The 19,502-nt window shown below is 40.0% G+C and overlaps 1 protein-coding gene across 2 annotated transcripts in view; it reads right to left on the reverse strand.

Moving 5' to 3' along the window:
• The window catches only part of LOC122811103 (low choriolytic enzyme-like), a 298,499-nt gene that overhangs the window by 110,707 nt on the left and 168,290 nt on the right, over positions 1 to 19,502 (reverse strand). For both annotated transcript variants that reach the window (XM_044082680.1, XM_044082679.1), the window contains exon 6: positions 4,277 to 4,432. In XM_044082680.1, coding sequence (XP_043938615.1) covers positions 4,277 to 4,432 — 156 coding nt within the window. The remainder of the gene's footprint in view (positions 1 to 4,276; positions 4,433 to 19,502) is intronic.

Genomic DNA, 19,502 nt, shown 5'->3' on the forward strand with positions numbered 1-19,502 from the left:
TTAACAACCAACTATAATGTTTGATATTTAGGATATTAAGGGGTTTAGATTATTATTATTATTATTATTATTATTATTATTATTATTTTATGCAAACATTACTTAGTAGATGGCATAGTGAAAAAATTTCCTTTTCAGAAGCCATTCTCAGGAAATGCCTTTTTTTGTCAGCCAGGAGCTGTCACCCTAATTTCACTAAAAATAACATTCCTGCTTCCATGTTTTAAGGCTTTGCGGAATTTTCAGAGATAATACTGATGTTAAAAACAATTCCAAATCTTATCTAATAAATTTCTTAACAGATCGTATAGTGTGGAGGTAATAAATAATGCTAGCGTACTGGCAGAATTACTCCTTAACTAGAAACTTTACAACATAAACAAGAGAATGATACAAATACTGGGGAGAAAAGGTTTTGTTTGACCTATGGTACAAACACTTATTTGATTAGAGGTATTTTTAAATATGATTTGAGTTTTTTCTTTTTAAATTACTGTTGCATTCTAATAGTTCCACTACACAGAGAAAGAAAAAAGTGTTTTCATTTTTTTATTTGATTTTAAATTCATTTTAACAGCTGTATCTGCTTTACCTAAGGTCTCTAAGAATATACTAGTAATCCCAGGACTAAGTCAAACCACTTAAAGATCAAAAAATGCATCACATCTGTTGGCCTTAAACCCCATTTTTATTGTTATTCACTGAGTGTATGTCAAGCTATTTCAGTACTTGTCTTTGCATTAAGGCACTTCCCTCCCAGGCAGTAAGTTCAGAGCTATGGGTCTAAGAATTCCAAATTTGCTGTTTGCTGTGATTGTTTTAAATTACTGTTGCATTGTAATAGTTACATTACACAGATAAAGATAAGTTTTTTCATTTCTTGATCTGATTTTAAATTAATTGTAACAGTCTGTATCTCCTTTAGCTAAGGTCTTTAAGCCTATACTAGTAATTCCAGGACACAGGTGCACTGCATTTTTGCTGTTTAAAGAAGTCTAATTGTTGCTGTTAAACCATAGTTTCATTCTTCTGTACTAAGTGTACATCATGTTAGTTCAGGACTTGTCTTTGTATTAAGGTAGCTCTAGGCCAGCCAGCTCAGAGCTAAGAGTATAATTGTTTTCTACTCCTACCCACCCTGTTGTAGTTGTGTTCTTAAACCCAGTAAATATGTTGTTGCCTGCCTCTTATGATAATTTGGTAACACAGTTCCCTCCCTCCCTCTCCCCATTTATTGGCTGTTGACAATAAGCATATAAGTATCATTTTGTAAAGCCTGCCCCCTTAAAACTACACACCATGCTAAAAGATCTTTAATAGAACTGCTTAATATTGATGGTACTGATAGTGCTTGCTCTGATTTTTGTATCAAACTACTGATTTTTATTTTACTATAGTCTACTAATTCTTGCTGGTGGTAGAAGAAAGTTTCCAGGCTATTTGTTTTGTATTGAAATTTAACTACTCAGTAGCAAGTCTACTCAAACATTATTCTAAAACCACATTCCAAGCTGTTATAATTACCCCTGTCCCCAGAGTCATTCTTGTCACCATTATGGGCCAGCATTTCCCTACAACTTCTCTAGGCAGCCTGATTGAGATGGGTATCTTGAGACATTGCAAGAATTGTTTCATGTTGTCTGATGAGCATCCATTACTCAAACAGCATAACACAGTGTGTGAGAGATGTACATTTATAATATAATTGGAAGCAAAAATCCACACATCACACCTTTCCAAGGCCATCAGAATATACATAGCCCATCATATGCTGAGGTTCTACAGTTTACATTGCCTAAATTTTAAACACCTCCAAAACACTGCATAGGGATGAAGCACACTCAGATTTTACATGTAAGCCTTCCTCACACAGCACAAGGAGCTCCCAAAGTCACATATGCTGAGCCCATAAGGCAGGTATCGACCCAACCAAACATTCTTGTTAAAGCTGACTCCATTGTAAGATATACAGATGTGCTTCTTACCAAGCTGCACAAGGGAAGAGTGACATGTAGTTGTTTGTCTGTTGCCAAGATCCATCAGATCATGCATGCACTCAATTCCTTGAAAAACAAGTGCCATTATGACTCTGTCATAGTTCATGCCACTGTTAATGACTTGAGCTCTGCCTCCATGGACAATCTGAAGACATAAATGATGGAGCTGTCACACTGTGTCCAAGGCAGGTATGAGCCTAGTATTAAACAGCATCCTACCTTCTCCAAGGATACCTTAATATGAGCAAAACATAACTGACTTCAGTACTTGGCTTAGTTTTTGGTATCATTCAAAGGGGGTTCTTTTTGTCAGCCTGGAAGGAGATGATTGACATACAATGCTGCTTCGCCAGGGATGGTCTGCATCTGTCCCCTCTAAGATTTCAATTATAGTGGCAATGACATTGTCCATCCCAATAGTACACTTTTTATGCAAAGACAACCTGATAAACCTACCAACATAATGAAACAAGCAAAGGAAAATATGAAGGTGTCACTGATCAGTGCTAGGAACAAGAAACTTCACTCTGTATATCCTTCTCACCCCAGAATATATTTACATTTGTGTAGTGACTGAGTCATGGTTTAAATAACAGTGAGCACCCTGGCTGTTTAGGGCTATAATGTCTTCTGCACATTTATACCAGCTACAGAGCAGAAGGGGAAAATGATGGCGGTATCTCAATGTACATCCAAAAGACACTCACATCAAGGCTGGTAAAGATGTACTAGAGCTTCATTCATGTCCAAATAACCATCAGAAAGGTCCTGTACCATATATTAACTTGGTGTAGAATTTCCTCTGTGATAAAAGAAAGCCACAACTTCTGTCTACAGGCACTAGAATCACTCAGTATTAAACTCAATACCATTTTCCTAAGTAATCTAAACTATCCAACTATAAACTGGGAAGCATGGATGCAGCTGTATTGCATAAGAATATGTGTAGGGCAAACCCCAAAAACAAACCCACATGGTGGAACTATAATATCAACAAGATTTATAATAAATGGAAAAGAAGTACTGACAGTCTTAGTTCTTGGCTAGTCTAGCTCTAAAAAATGTAATAAATGTAATTTTTTATCAAAAATCTTTTTTTTCAAGAGTAAGCATGTGTGTGGCTCACCCCAGAACATGCTAAGTTTATTGTTCTCATTCCACAAGACACTGCACCTTAACAAAATAATTGATCATTAAGTTTTGTAAAGAATGTTGTGCTTCTTTCAGGGAGATGGCAAAATTGTGGAACACATTAAGCAGACACATACAAGCAATAACTGACTATAGTGACAAAATCTGAGCACATATCCCTCAGCATATCTGGATTCATGATTATTCATTAAAGGATTTTTCTTCAACAAACTAACAAAAACAAATCACTGAAAGCCACTTTCAGCGAACACATTTTAACGTTTTATTTTGCAGGTGAGACCACCACAGCTCCCCAACTTATATTTACCAATTCCATGGTTGTACAACAGCGAAGAAAGTGCGACACCACATGTTCACTGAGACTGGCTGTCAGTGGTAAACCCATCATGTTGATGTCATCCAATTAATCAGCATGCAATGAATGTTCACATCCCCACAAATCCTTTATGAGTTCATGTAATCCATAAGTCCTTACAAGTCCTGGCCCCTTCATAAATAGGACATTTTGGATACCACAGTTCCCCAAGAAAGCCCAGAAATGATTTCTAGACATAGAAGCTTAGTTTATAAGGTCAGTTGTTTGTTCCTGTCATCCACTTCCAGATATAGGGGTATTTTTGCAAAAGATGTGTTATACAGTTTATATAGATTTACCAGGAAACCACTGCTTCATGCCTAATGGTTCATGAAGTGAGAGTTTATGAGAACTTGGGTATAATTGTATTGCAAGTTCTCTTTGCTTTGAGTTACAAGTAAACTATTATTAAATAGTGCAATACTTCAGTTATTTCTGTTTTCCTTGTTATACATTTTCTCATAGAATGATAACTCATATCAACTATGATACTACAGGGATGTCCATCTCTACATCTTGATTTTATTGACACTTATCAGCAATGAACAATGACACCCTAAGACTGTACAGTAAATTCTCTCCGATGTATCTTATTTTTAGAAATGCATAACTTTCTCTTGTATCGTTGCTGATTCACTTAAAGTTGCAGGAAACAAAAAATAAAAGGATGCATAAAATGTAAATAATCTTCTTTCTCACTAAGACTTTAAAGAAAGTAAGCTGAGATAGTCTACAATTAAACAGAGCAGGTAATATAAACTGTGTTACTTACTGAACAATGGTGACAGTTGGTATGGAATGTAGACATTTCCATCTTTAGATTTACGCCAATGACATTTGTTGGAAGCACACTGGTCTGCATTTCCTAGTCGATTATAAACAGCAATATCTCCAAAGATGATGGACACATCTTCAGACACATTTTCTTCTGTACAGACAGAATGCAGTTAAAAACTTCTTAAAATCCTGCTAGCATTGTATATTTGTACTCTATTTTTTTCATGTTATCTCACTGTGAGAAAAATGCACTGATTTTCAAATTAATTTTATAACCACTTTAATAACCTAATCCAATGGAAACTTTAAAGGTAAGAACAAAGTCTATGGAGGATAAGACATAAAATACCAAATAATATAAGATATTAAATCAAAACACACTAAATAATATTAGTAAAGCAATTGCATTTAGAAATGTAGTTTTGGTACAGACTAGTTTACCCAGAGACACCACAGGATGAGAGGCGGGAATTGCTTGGAAGACAATGGAGTTTAGGCAGGAGGTAGGGAGTACGGACGAGTGAAGGGCTAGAGGAATAGGCAGGAGTTGTGTAAGGGTCAGGGGTCAGGAAGGAGTTATTGGGTTATATAACACAGTAAGCATGAGAGGAGCAGATTTTGGTGTCGGCTATCCGAGCCCTCCCTCCCAGCCCTCAGTTTTGTTATTCTGCTTTACTGTAGATTGTATGGCTATCCATGCCCTCCCTCCCAGCCCTCAGTTTTGTTATTCTGCTTTACTGGAGATTGTATTATGATGGGATATTGGAGGTGAAGGAACATAGAAAAGAGGGCTGTGATGAACCCTTCTTCTGTTCTCCCTTCTTGTTAGTTGATTTGGGTTGGTATGGTGTGGTTTTGTTATAGAAGTGAGCAGTATCAAGCTGCTTCTAATGGAAGGTGAGTATAAGTGAGAGGATTGCTTAATGCTGTGTTTGGTAATAACTGGATGAAGGTGAGGGGGTAATGCTGCTTACTGTATTTGTTTGATGGAATTCAAATTTGAGTGTTGTGGAATTTATCATATGCGATTCTTAATCAGATGCTTTTGTTAATAAATGGTTGTCTTATCCTAAATGGTGTTGTTTGTTTGTGCAAGGGGGGTCTGGACAAATTAGGTTTTGTTTGCATTTCAAAACAGCATGAACATAAGATCAATAATTTAACATTGAGTAGAAAACTATGAGAATATGCAAAGTAAATATACAAAGTAAATATACAAATAAGTCATTGTACATAGACTCTTCCAGTATATACATACTACAAAGTTAATGAGGGGATGAGCAGAAAACAAAACCATGTAACAACGCCATAACTTGCATAGGGTAAAGGGAAGGCTGTTCCAAGGGGTCTATATTGCAATCGAATGCTTAAAATAGTGAACAATGTTACATAGACACATTTTCAATGAAAGCTGAAAATGTTGAATCCAAAGAACAGCAATTTCTTGCCTAGGGAAAGAAATCGCTATTCCAACCCGCGCAAAAAAAAAAAAACACATTGCACACTTCCAAACACATACACACATACCCAAGCCTAATTATAGCCCCCCAAAAAACAGTAAACAACTAAATATACATATGCACATAACCCAAACATACATTTAACGGAAAAAAAAAACAGTAAACATTTTAAACCTTATTTACTTACCTTAACCCACACCCTTACCCTAAGCTCAGTATCTCTCGCCAATTTACATAAACAGCTCCAAACACATACACACTTACCTTAACCCTAATTCTACCCCCCCAAAACAAAAGTAAACAACTGAAAACACATACACATGTAACTCAACCATATATTTAACACAAAATATAAAACAGTAAACACTTTGATACATATGCACTTACCTTAACCCGCACCCTAGCCCTAAGGTCAGTAACTGTTGCACAATCATGCTTGGGAGCTATACCAGACAAGGGACCACACTACACTTCAGTACACGGCAAAACAACAAAGCCGTAAAGTGACTTCTTTCCCAAGAAAGAATTCACTGAACAGCAGCTTTGCTGTTTTGCCTGTTCGCTCTACATGTGTCAACGAAAACGCATTTGACATAATGCGTTTTCATTGTACTCATAGGAACCCGTTCCAAGCGCAAGCTGCTATGGGGAGCATGATCACCCAATCAGCACCACAGGAAAGATACAGAGTTGTCCCTGTAAGCAGCCTTTGTAATTATATAAGAAGTCATGATCTCAGCCACAGCTGATTAAATGCCATTTCATCTGTCAATGTTGTGACTTGTCTGGCAGTTAGCAGAGATACTTAAAGAGTTGTTAATGAGCTGTTTCTTGTGGTCCAGTGGTGCAAGGTTTGATTCCCTTCAGCCTCCATAGTCTAATTGTATGACACCGGACAAGTCACTTAGCCAGGCAGCACTCCAGGGCTGAGTATTTAAAAAAAAAAAAACGTTCATAGAGATCAGTGGTGCAGCATTAGCATTGTTGCCTCACAGCAAGAGGTTCTCTGGTTCGGTTCTTGGCTGGCGTGCCTTCTGTGTGGAGTCTGCATATCCTTTCTGCATTTGTGTGGGTTTTCTTCAGGTACTCTGGTTTCCTCCCATGTTTCAAAGACATGCATCTGGAGCGTTTCTCCCCAGGCCTTCGCTGAAAACTGGTTTCGTTCCAAGTTGGACTTTCCAGGTAAACAAATAATAAATAAATAAATGGAAATAAAATATATTTTATGTTATGGGATGGGTGTTCCAGTTTGTCCATTCAACTGTAAGGCTACAAGCAGTGTTAGTCACTGCTGTTTAAATGATTACTGAGATTATGGCTACTTAAATGCGTTTGATCACTGCTCGTAATGCTGTGTGTCATGGTAAATGTACTAAGAGCAATGTTAAGTATTAGCTACTGGACCTTTTTGTCCTCATTCCTGATTGCTTTTTTTTGGGGGGGGTGGGCTTTGAAGGGTAGTGCAGTTTAGTGCACACTCATGTCACTAGCTTGCCAATCACAATCATTATGCAGTCAAGTTCAATATGGACATTTAATACAGTGTCAGTTTATAATACAGTAACCTGCTAGATAGTAAACAGCTTTCAAGACTTAAAAGAACATAAAAAGCATAGTATTCTAGTTATCGCATTAGTGGCAGATAATTTTACTGGTCATAATATAGATGGGTTGTAGTATAAAAGGGAAATGATATGGTACAGGGCTGCATTCAAACATTGTGAGTACCTAAGCTGCAAGAAACTGTAGACCTCATATATGGCAAGTGCTATCACAGAATAAAGTTGTGTATCAAATGAAGATAGCATGAATGGCACCATGATACATAAAAAATGTGCAGAGTAGGTATGAAGAAAGGATTGTTGAATTAGGTCTTTAAAATACGCCTTTAATTACTTTGTTCCATTTAAAAATGTCCTTAAGTCAGTTCAATCTCAGTCATAATGCTTGACTGTATAGATTTTTGCAGAATGTGCAGATTTTTACCTTATATTTTTGGTCCATTTTTCTTAAAATTGTGGCTTTCTGGCAAATTAGTGGCAAATCATTAAAGACTGAAGTTAGAAAGTAATAACAGACATTTGAGTTTTAGACTTCATACCTTTCAGAAAATTCATGCTAATGCAAACCCTGTTATTCTTCAACTTTCTAAGTTTGTACGAGCAATATTTCAAAATTGTCCCTATTTGTATCACTTTTTTATGGCTTTGTCCATATTTCTTACTCTAAGAGGCTGAGAGGTAGGATTCCAGTGAATGAATATATTCAATTTCTTGAAGTAAAACACTGTTGTAAAATACTATTGTACATAATTAAAACTGCTAAAACATAAACTGTTTAGTTTACAATTTCTTTTTTTTTTTCCTTTTTTAAACCAAAGTCATGAAAGATGCCCTGAAAAGTAAAGTTACACAATTTACCAATCAGTGGACACATAAAACTTATTGTAGACAGATAGCCTTGTATCATTTTGCTCATAATTCAGTCTTAATTTTCTTTAGGAAAAGGATATTTCCCCTGTGCAATTTTCCCCAAACCCTTGAAAAGTGGGTGTTCAGTGTGAGGCCTCTTCTTGGATGTGTACATACCTCTCAATTGTCCAGATTTTCTCAGAATGTCCAGATTTTTGGCTCATATTTCTGGTCTGTTCCTCATTAAATTTGTGGATTTCTGGCAAATCGCTGGAATGATTTGAGAATTGAAGTCACTAAATAGCAGCATACATTTGAGTTTCAGACTTCAAATCCTTCAGAAAATGTGTGTTAAAACAAACCATATTACTTTAGCAACTTTCTAAGTTTATAAGAGCAATATTTAAAATCTGTCCCTATTTTCGAGCCTTTGTCCCACCATTTTGTCAGGCTTTGTCCAGATTTCTTGCACTAAGAGTTTCAGAGGTATGGATGTGTATGGTGTGGGCTCGTAACTCAGAGCAACATTGCACATTGCCTGCATGCTGTTGAAGTCAAGTTTCACTTAGTGAGTCAACTAGTGATTTATTCATCCACACATGCTGCATTCAATCTCCTTGGTACTGGGTGTATGAATCATGAGACTATATCCACTGGGTGACCATGGTCATCAAGTTATTGTGGACAGTGGAAATGATCCAAGGACCATAACCCCTGTCTACCAGGACACAAACTGTATGATTTATTGCAGTTAAACTGTACCATATTATGGGGACATGAAATGTATTATGGGAACAAGACTGACTGAAAAGTAAATTGGCCTCAGTGTGATACTTTCTACTGGACTATTTGGGATATAACAAATTGCATATTAATACTAAACAATTTCAGTGATACTGAAGCATTAGTGTTGCACAAGAAATCAATACATGACAGAAGCATGTATTGCTTTGGTTTTTGGGTGACATTTTCATATAAATAGCTTAGGGAAGGAAACTTTCTGATTTAAGAGAAACCTCTTCCTAATCATTGGTTGGCAGTGACAGGTGAAATCTTTACGTATGTTTAAATGAAGAGAAAGGTAAAGATAAGCCATCTTATAATAGACCTACTGGTTAAGAATGGCTTAGATAAAGCATTTTACATTAAGCTTATTCATCTAGATATGTGAAGTCAGTTTAAGAATTTCTTAATTCAAAAGCAGCATTGTTCAAGTCATTTGGTATAGTGAAAAGAAGTCCCTTATCTTAAAGTGAAATTGGCACTGGCTGTTCTAAGATGGCAGCTCTGTGTACTTAGGATCTTAGAAACATTGCTTGTGAAAGAAAGAAACATACCTGCAAATGAATGACAGTAATCTGAAAGTAAAAGCTTGTGTATAAAAGATATATACTGAATTATTAGAAATTGCCTGCACTGTTGGATAAGAAATGCATTTGGATAAATGAAATTAGTTGTGAGATGATACTGGAAGAGGAAGAGAAGGTTAAGTATGTGTAGTCCATGCATCATCTATGTCAAAATAGCATTTTTTAGCTATAAAACGAGAGCTAGAGAGTCAGTTGTTTTTGCAAAATTACTTTTGGATGCTGGTTGTATTATTGTGTATGGTATAGTTAATCTAGCCATATGATTAGTCATAAAAACTAAGACACTTGCTCAAAAAGGTTTCCATAAATGTGTGAGGTGCATTGTTTAATAGCGTTTAAGTCTGTGTGCAGATTCAAACAGCTTTAATTTAGTTTTTCAGTATTCACAATTAGTACTTTGTTATAAAAACAACAGAGAAGGGAGAAGGGGTTTTGTCTTTAATTTTAAAGATTTGTATAACATGATGAATTTGGGTGATTATGAGATTAGCTGCATGAAAGTGGCATTGATTGCCTTGATATCTTGTTGAATAAAGAAAAAAAGAAAAGACAGAGGCCTAATCCTTGAGGAATACTGTCAGATACAGTTATTTGGGCATCAGGTAGGGTTAATAATTTCAACAATAATAGAATAGTCAGGGAATCAGTTATAAAACAGATGCAGGTGTTGATGGACAGGCTTAAGAGATCTACGTTTGTCACAAGAAAGTTAATTTATGCACTAGCCAAACATTTCTTCCAGGTCTTTAAGTACTTCATGTGTTCATTTCATCCTATTTCTGAGCAAATCTGCTCATGCTCTGGACTACATGAAAAGAGACATTGAGGAGCTCTCTGATTATGTAGCCCAGGCAGGTATGACCCTAACCCTGAGCAGCATCCTTCCTTCACCAAGAATGATGCCACAATATAGAGACAAGATGATCAGCTTTAACAATTGGCTTAATGTCTGGTGTCATTCAAAGGGGATCCAGTGTCTGTCTGCCTGGGATGACATGCTTGACAAGCCACGCTGTTTCAAGTAAGGCTTGCACCTGTCACCCTGGGATTCCGGATATTGGCTAAGGCTCTTGCCACCCCCATAGTGCCAAGGCTCAAATTCTAAACCTACCACCCTAGAAAACAAAATGGGAAGAAACTGAGGGTAATGCTGCACAATGCCAGAAGTCTAAATCTCAAAATGCACGAGGCCCTTCTCAGTATGGAGAACATCGATGTCTGTGCTGTAACTGAAACCTGGTTCAAGGCTCCTGAGAGCACCCGGCACTATTAGGTTTTACCTCATATCATGCTCCGCCCCAAAACCCGGACCACACCACAAAAGGAGGGGTGTATCCATATTCATAAAGGATACCCACACCTCCAGGTTGGTAAACCATCCAGGTGCAACTAACCATAGGCAAAACTGCTCTACAAATTGTAGCATGCTACAGGCCACCCTCTCAAACTCAGGAACCCCACACAGCCTTCCTGAAGACACTGGAGGGTATAAATGTATCTCCAAACACCATCATATTGGGTGACTTCAACTACCCGAATATAGACTGGGAACATTACTCAAGCCCTAACTTTCTATCCCAACGGTTCCTGGAGTTCATAAATTCAAATGCCATGGAACAGCTAGTCACTGTTGAGGAGAAAATATACTAGATCTCATTGTCACAAACATGGGGACAAAATGCTCCACACCGAAGTATATCCCTCATTGGTGAGATCTGATCATAAACTAATCTCACTGGAAATCCACATAAAGACCATAGTGAAGAACTTCTCTAAAGCAAACTTCACACTACTCAAGACTGGTGTGGTATCCTTCAAGGCCCCTGAGCCAGTGGAAACCACAACCGAAGCCCTTACAAATGCCTTCTATGAACACCTCCAGGACTGCATGGATCAGGCAATCCCAAATAAAACCAAGACTCTTTCCACAAAGGGCAAACATCCAGTCTGGTGGACCCCAGCCATTAACAAACTTTACAATAAGAGGAGAAAGCTATTACATGATAGAACAAAATCCATAAAAAAGTCACCCCTGATCATTATTAGTAAAAATACGAGCCCTCATAAAATCAACTAAGGCCAATTTTGAGAGAAAAATTGCCATGGATTCAAAGGACAATCATAAGGCCTTTTTCAGCTATGTTAGGAACCTGGGTGGAAACTCCCAGATATGCTCAGAATTAGTCCAAAATGATACAAAATCACTGAACCCACAGACATTGCCAACATACTGGCAGACAGGTTCAGTGCAAACTTCACCCCTCTCTCCTAAAGGAGAGATAACTATCCCAGCCGAGTGTAGCCTCCCGGACATCTCAAATGCGCAGGTGAAAGCTGCTCTCTAAAGCTAAAAACACAGCATCAATGGGACCGGATGGTGTTGAGCTAAATGAGGAATTAAACCCGCACATAAGGCAGCTGTTTAATCTCAGCCTTACCACAGGATACGTGCCCAAGGAGTGGCGTACAGCAACTGTGGTCCCACTCCACAAAGCTTAACAAGTCTAGTCTGCAAAGCTATGGAGAGGATCATAATGGAGCTCATAAACAAAGATATAGGGACTTGCAGACATTGGACCCGACCCAGTTTGGCTTTGTCAAGGGAAGATCATGCCTTTTGAACTTGGTCGACTTCTTCAAACAGTCACCAAGGCCATTGATGAGGGAAAGGCAGTCCATACAGCCTACCTTGACCTTGCAATGTAGAAAAACTTACCAGCTTAAATGTAAACCCATATGTCACAAGATGGGTTGCAAACTGGCTTAAGGACATAACCCAGAGGGCTAGAGTTGCTGGCGCTGTGTCAGACTCCAAGCCGGTCACAAGTGGTGGCCCACAGGGCTCGGTCCTTGGCCCCTATTGTTTGGCATCTACTACTCAGAAGTACAGGCCAACATGGGACGACTTTCGCTGACATAGTTTGCAGATGACTGCAAACTGGGCCATAGTGGAAAGTGCATCGGACACGGATATCCTTCAGAAGGACTCACGGAAACAGATAGCTGGTGCCAGAGCCATGGCCTGAAGTTAAACGCCAAAAATGTATAGTCATAAAAACAAGGTAACCCCAAGCTACCATATAGGTGGCAATCCACTAAGCACAGAAGAGGTTATCAGGGACCTGGGGACCCAGGTTGACAGTGGCCTTTCTTTGACACTCACGTTGCTAAAGTGGTTAGAAAGACCTTCTACATTGCCCACCTGATCATGAAGGGATTCACATCCAGATCTAGTGAGGTCATTGTTCCCTGTACTCTTCACTTATCAGACCAATGATCGAGTACAATGCCCCATTCGGGATGTATCTCACCCGACATCTGCAGCAATTGGAGAGACTCCAAAAGTTCCTCACCAAAAGGATGGACTCCAAAATCTGTCATATGCTGCCAGATTGAAGAAACTCCAGCTCTATTCAGTCGCATACCTGCTCAGAGGTGACGTGCCTGACATACAAGACCATGTCCAACCCGGAATTAATGGACATGCTCCACCTCAAAAAATCCAAATCCACCAAAACCACTAGAGCAAGCGACTTAAACCTTAGCACAGATATAAATAGGACGTGCTGAGGATAGATTTATCACTCAGAGACTTCCTATGCTGTGGAATAAAATCCCGTCCATGTGAGGCAGAGCACCTCGCTGACTCTGTTCAAGAGAAATCTAGACCTGTGGATGGGAGATCGAATCATCTCTGTGTCACTGCTGGACAGAGGCACAACAAACTAATGGGCACTGTATTTTTTCATATAAAAATTTGGGCTAGGCTTATAAATGCCTTAGGGCAGATAGCCTAGTATAAACCTATGAACCTATGAACCTATGTCTGCAGAGCTGCCCTGTCAGTATTTAGTCATGCCCATAAACATAGCAAGTTGTTTAAGAAACGAGTGGATCATAATTGCTTCTTTGCCTTCTCAGACAACATATTCCAGTCTTTAACAAATGTAACCATAAACCATTCCTAACTTATTTTTGAATGACATCTGGCCTCTGGAACCTTCTATGACTGTCCCTTAAAGAGGTGTACCTAGTACTTATCAAGCTTAAATTGCTAAATAGTTTTGTGTTTCAATTGCCTTCCGACAATATCATATATTCTTGTAATCTATGATACCTCAAATAAAATTAATTTAGATGGTATGACCTCTTAGTGTACGCTACAGATGTGATTTCTGTAGTTCATTTTATAAAACTACAGTGTATACACTCCCTTTTTTGCATATGTTTCATTTTATACAGATTCCAAATATTCCCCACATATTCTAGCCTACAACTAAGTAATGTTTTAAATGCTGTTATAAGTAAATAATGATCACTTGATATAAAAGGCTCAAAATATTTATTTATTTATTTATTGGCATTTGATTACCGGGGAAGTCCACTGGGCCAGTGAAAGCCCGTTTTCAGTGGAGGCCCAGGGAGAAAAGCTGCAGGTTTAAATAACAGAGAAAAACATTTTACAAATAGTAAACATACATTACAAATAATCATTTACAAATAAAATATAAATGAGAGTTATTCAATCACAGAAAATAATACCTTATAAAATACAAATTGCATGAGAATTATACATTGTAGATAAAGGGAATATTATAGTATCAACAATGTTAACCAAAGTCAAGTACAGGCCATCAGATGAATTAACCAATGCTAGCCAGTTCTCATGATTAATGTATATAAAAAATACACTAGAAAAGATAAGAAACTCTTTGAAAATACTACATACATGTCAACTGAAATACTAGCAGTCAACACTACAAAATGTTCATGTCAGAAGGCTTCCTTCACCCTATTATTGTCTCTCCTATAACTTGCAAAATGAGTTTGAAAGTTGCATACAACTAGATTGGTCCTATTGACATTTATACATATCCTATTTTGCATTGACAAATATGAATGTCCATTTAGGGGCTGGTACAACGGTTGTACTCCAGATCTGTCCTTTATGCATTGCAATCAGCTGTTTAATTTATGATATTCATAACATTTAGAATCAGTACGTTCATTGCATAAAGGTAAATTGGTTTGGTACTAACATTAACTCCTGCAGACCCTACGCTTTACTTCTTCAAAGAAAGTACAGTTGTGTACACTTACCATAAATGTAGATGTTCGAGTGTATTCACTGTTGCAGTCATCACCTGTGGGTTATCCCTGCTGTGGTAGCCCTCAGCTGGCCCAAATACCAGAGTCAATGTTTTTCTGTGTCGGCTGTTGTCGCATGCTGCCTAATGTCAGGCCATCAGTGCTATAAAGGAGAGCAGCTGACGCCATTACATCAGTTTTTTTGCCTTAACTTGTCAGAGGCCCAAGTAAATAAGGTAAAGTGGTCCTGGTGGCTAGAAGCCACCTTTTGAAACGTATGTCTTCCTAAAAAAAAAGAGGATATAAGGGGGAAGGAGGGTGGGAAACCAGGACTGCAATAGTGAATGCACTCGAAAATCTACATTTATGTTAAGTGTACACAACTGTACTATGTTCTTCATGTTTCACTGTTGCAGTCATCACCTGTGGGAGGATTCCCAAAGCTGAGGAGAATGATGGTAGGCTTAGTAAGAGACATAGGAATGGGTCAGCATGCCCTGCAGTACTGAAGAGGCAAACCCTGCCCTAGCCTTATAAAATAGAGGTAGGTGGTAATGCTTGGTAAAGGTATGGACAGAAGTCCAGGTGGCAGCTTCCAAGATATCCCTGATGGGAACTCTTCTGCAGAATGCTCTGGAAGTGGAGGCTGCCCTAGTGGAATGGGTTTGAATAGACTTGTGGGGGGGTTCCCATGTAGTCTGTAGCAGAAATGGATACAGTGTGATATCCATTTGGAAATATTTTGTTTGGAAATGGACTTCCCCTCTGCCCCTGGGGCAAAGCTGACCAGTAGTTGTCTGTTTTTCTGAAGGGTTTAATGCGGTCCATATAGTATCTGAGCTGTCTGTGCACATCTAGTGAGTGCAGCATTCTTTCCTCTTTGTTTTGAGGGTTAGGAAAGAAGGTGGGTAGATGTATGGCCTGACTGACAGTTACATTAGATACCACCTTGGGCATAAAGGAGGGATTAGTCCTCAGGGAGACCCTGTCTGCATGGAAGATGATGAAGGGCTCAATGGCCATCAGAGCCTGAAGTTCTGAAACTCTCCTGGTTGAGGTGATGGCTAGGAGAAAAGCAGTCTTCCAGGAGAGGAATCTTAGTTCTGCTGAAGCAGCCGGTTCAAAGGGTGGTAAAGTTAGTTTTTCCAAAACATAATTAAGGTCCCAGCCTGGAGTGGGTGGCCTTCTGGGAAGTCTGATATTAGAAGCCCCTCTGAGGAATTCTTTAATCAAAGGATGGGAGAACAGGGGCTGCTCTGTATCAAAATGAGCTGAAATAGCTGAGGCGTGGATTTTAATAGAGGAGAAGGAAAGGCCACTATTAAGTAGCTCTGCTAGGTAGACCAGGATAAGAGGGATGGAAGTTTGTGAGGTATTGCCCCCTCTGGACTGACTCCAGGAGCAAATTCTTTTCCATTTTCCTGCATAGGATTTTCTGGCACTGGGCCTTCTGGCCTCTGTGATAATGTCTAGGACCTGTTTGCTTAACAGGGGCCCCTTGTTTGCTTTTAGAGTATTAGCCATGCTAATAGTTTGAGAGTCTGCAAATCTGAGTGAAGCATTCCCCCACCTGAGTTAAGAGGTCTGAGATCAGGGGAAGCTGCCTAAAATGCTGTAAGGTCAGGCTGCACAGTAAGGGGTACCAATGCTTTCTGGGCCAATCTGGAGCAATGAGAATGGCCTTTGGTCTCTCCTCCATTATTTTGATCAGTACCTTTGGAATAAGAGGCAGAGGAGGGAATGCGCACACAAAGAGGCTGTTCCAGGGAAAGGTCAATGCATACACCTTCAACACTAGGTGGTGATACTCCCTGGTACAGAATTCTTTCAGCTGATGGTTGAAATGTGAAGCAAAGAGATCCACCTCCGGAGTCCCTCACACCTGGGTGATTTGTAAAAAGATTTTTCTGGGGAGCTGACATTCATGGGGGTCCAATAAGTTTCTGCTTAAGTGGTCTGCCAGGGTGTTGTTGATCCCTGGTAGGTATTGGTCCCTAGTAGGTACTGGGCTCTCAGGTGTAGTCCCATGGAAGAGGCTGTCAGCCAGAGGTTCATGGCTAGCCTGCACAGAGGGTAAGACTGGGTCCCTCCCTGTTTGTTGATGTGCCACATTAGTGTGGTGTTGTCTGTTTTGATAAGGAGAACCCCTGGCTTGAGATGGGGTTTGAAGGATGTCAGAGCCTTTTGTACTGCCATCATTTCCTTCGGGTTGATGTGTAAGGGAAGGTGCTGGGCATCCCAAAGACCTTGGGTGAACCTGCCTTGTAGGTGAGAGCCCCAAGCTATGTCCGAGGTGTCGGTGGTAATGGTCTGCCCAGTTGGGCATAGAGTGAAGGGAAGACCCCTGTTCTGGGCACAGGCCCCAGCCCACCAGAGAAACTCGGCCCTTATACAGAGGATCAGAGGGAGAGAGGTCTCTAGAGGCTGAGAGTGCTGGCACCAAAGGTTCTTTAGGTACCACTGAAGTTTTTCATGTGAAGCCTGGCCAGGGCAATTCGAAGGATGCAAGATGCCAGGTACCCCAAGGCTTGCAAGAACTTCCTGGCAGTGAGGTGACTTCTGGAAGCCAGCTGGGTGAACCAGAGAGGCAGGAAGCTCTGTTTTTCTGGGGATGAGAAGGCCATTTGTGATGCTGTGTCTGGCAGTGCTCCCACAACAATTATCTTCCTGGCGGGTGTTTGCTTTGATTTCTTCTCATTGATGGTGTACTCTAAAGAGGTTAGAAGGGTTTTTTACAAAGAGCAGGTCTTTGAGGAGCTTTTCTTTGCAGTCTGCCTGAATGAGGCAGTCATCCAGATAAGGGTAAATTTGTATATTTTTCTGTCTGCAGAAGGCTATGGCCAGGGCTAAGCATTTGGTAAATACCCTGGGAACAGTGGATAAGCCAAAGGGTAGCACAGAGGACTGAAAGTGTTGTGAGCCTGCTCTGAAGCGAAGGAATTTCCTGCAGGATTCCCTTATGGGGATGTGATGGTAGGCATCTTTTAGATCTAGGGTTACTAACAAGGCATTTTTGTCAGCATAGGCAATAGCTGCTGTAAGGTTAGCATTTTGAATTTGGGGATCACCAGGGAGGTGTTCAGAATGGATAGATCCTGGATGGGGCACCAAGTGCCCTCGTTTTTGGGAACCAAGAATAGTCTGGAATAAACGCCTTTGCCTGTTTGATCTGAGGGGACAAGTTCTACTGCTCCTTGGGATATGAGAGTTTGGACTTGTTTCAATGCCTCTGTCCACTGATTTGAAGGTAAGTCTGGGTACCTTCTTAGAACTGGGAGTTCGTTGAAGAAGAATTTGTATCCCTAAAAAATTATCATTAAGACCCATTGGTCCTTTGTTAGAGAAAGCCATTTTTTTTTTGCAGAGGGAGAGCCTTCCTCCTAGTTTTTGGTGAGAGAGAAGAGGGCAGAGGTGGGAGAGGGAGTCATTGAGAGTTGTTGCCATAGAGGGATGGCTTAGATCTCCCTGCCTTTGGAGTGGAAGTGGCCCACTGTTTGGTTCTCTGCTGTCTCTGGAGTGGGAGCCTGGGTGGTCTGTTCCTGCAGGGTTTACCTTGCCCCTGTCTGTTAGGTGCAGGAAAGGACCAGTATTTTGAGGGAAAATTCCTGCTGAACCTAGGAGATTGTACCTGAAGGAAATCTTTTACTGTTTGCATAGATTTTGCTTTGTCTTCCATCTTTTTAAGCACCTCTTCTGTTTTTCTCCAAACAAGTGGTCCTTATCCAAGGATGCATCAAGTAATTTAGATTTGACATGATCAGGGAGAGGTTATTCCTTCAACCATGCATGCCTCCTAATGATAGATCCTGACACTGCTGCCCTGCTTGAGGCTTCTAGGGTATCATATCCACAGTGTAATGAATGTTTAGCCACTTGACAGGTAGAGTGCAGTAAATCTGGTAACTCTTTCGAATTGCCACCATCAGGAAAAGTAGAAATGTTTTTGTTTTAACAGTTCCAAAGTGTGTTGTTGATATTTTAACATATGAAACTGACAGTTGAGAGCTTTGATAGCCAAGGTTGCAGAGGTGTATACTTTTTTACCCCACCTGTCCACAGCTCTGGAGTCCTTGTCAGAAGGAGTAGGATTTTTTGTAGAACTAGCCTTAGCTCCTTTTGGACCCTGTGTGATGACCTCCAGGTCTGCAGCAGGATTTCTGTACAGGTATTTGTAAGAGTCCATTACTCTGTAATACCTGTCAGGTTTTCTGGGAGCAGGTGGGAAGGCGTCAGGGGTTAAACTGGATTCCCGGAAGACATCATCAACCACCATTAAGATAGGAGGGATGGCCAAGGGTCTGTGCTGGGGCAGGTCTAGAAACTCTCTTAGTCTTTTCTTAGACTGAGTGTAGTCCTGGGATTCCCAGTGGAAATGTTCCCTGAGGGTGTGAATAGTTTCCCCAAAGGAAAGATCTTCAGGTGGGGAGTCAGAGGGAATGGATTCCTCTGCATCTAAATCTTCATAAGCAGTCAGAGGTTGTTGTTCCTCTTCAAAATCTGAATAATCAGACTCCTCAGAATCCTGTTCTGTTAGAACTTCAGGAGAAGGGTCTCTTTTCCTTTTAGAAATTGTGGTCTGACTACCCCTGATAAGAGTGATAAGATCCTCTGCCATTTTAAGTATTTGAGTTTGGGAAGGAGGAACAGGAGGAACATGGTGGCTAGAGGTAGTTTTCCTGTGAGTGGCCTTGCCTCTAGGCCTAAGAGAATCCATCAGTCTGAGAGGAATGGTAGTCGGAAGAGAAGACATCAGTTTTTGTCTGGAATCAGTAGTGCGAAAGGTCTCTTCGGAAGTTGGTGCTTGTGATGCGGCTCCGGACCCAACAGAGGCAGAGACAACCAAAGGCTCAGAAGACGAAGAAGATTTCTGTGGCATACCAGACTCCAAAAAG

This window comes from Protopterus annectens, chromosome 9.part0, assembly GCF_019279795.1.
Source record: "Protopterus annectens isolate FY-2018-M chromosome 9.part0, PAN1.0, whole genome shotgun sequence".
Lineage (NCBI taxonomy): Eukaryota > Metazoa > Chordata > Ceratodontiformes > Protopteridae > Protopterus > Protopterus annectens.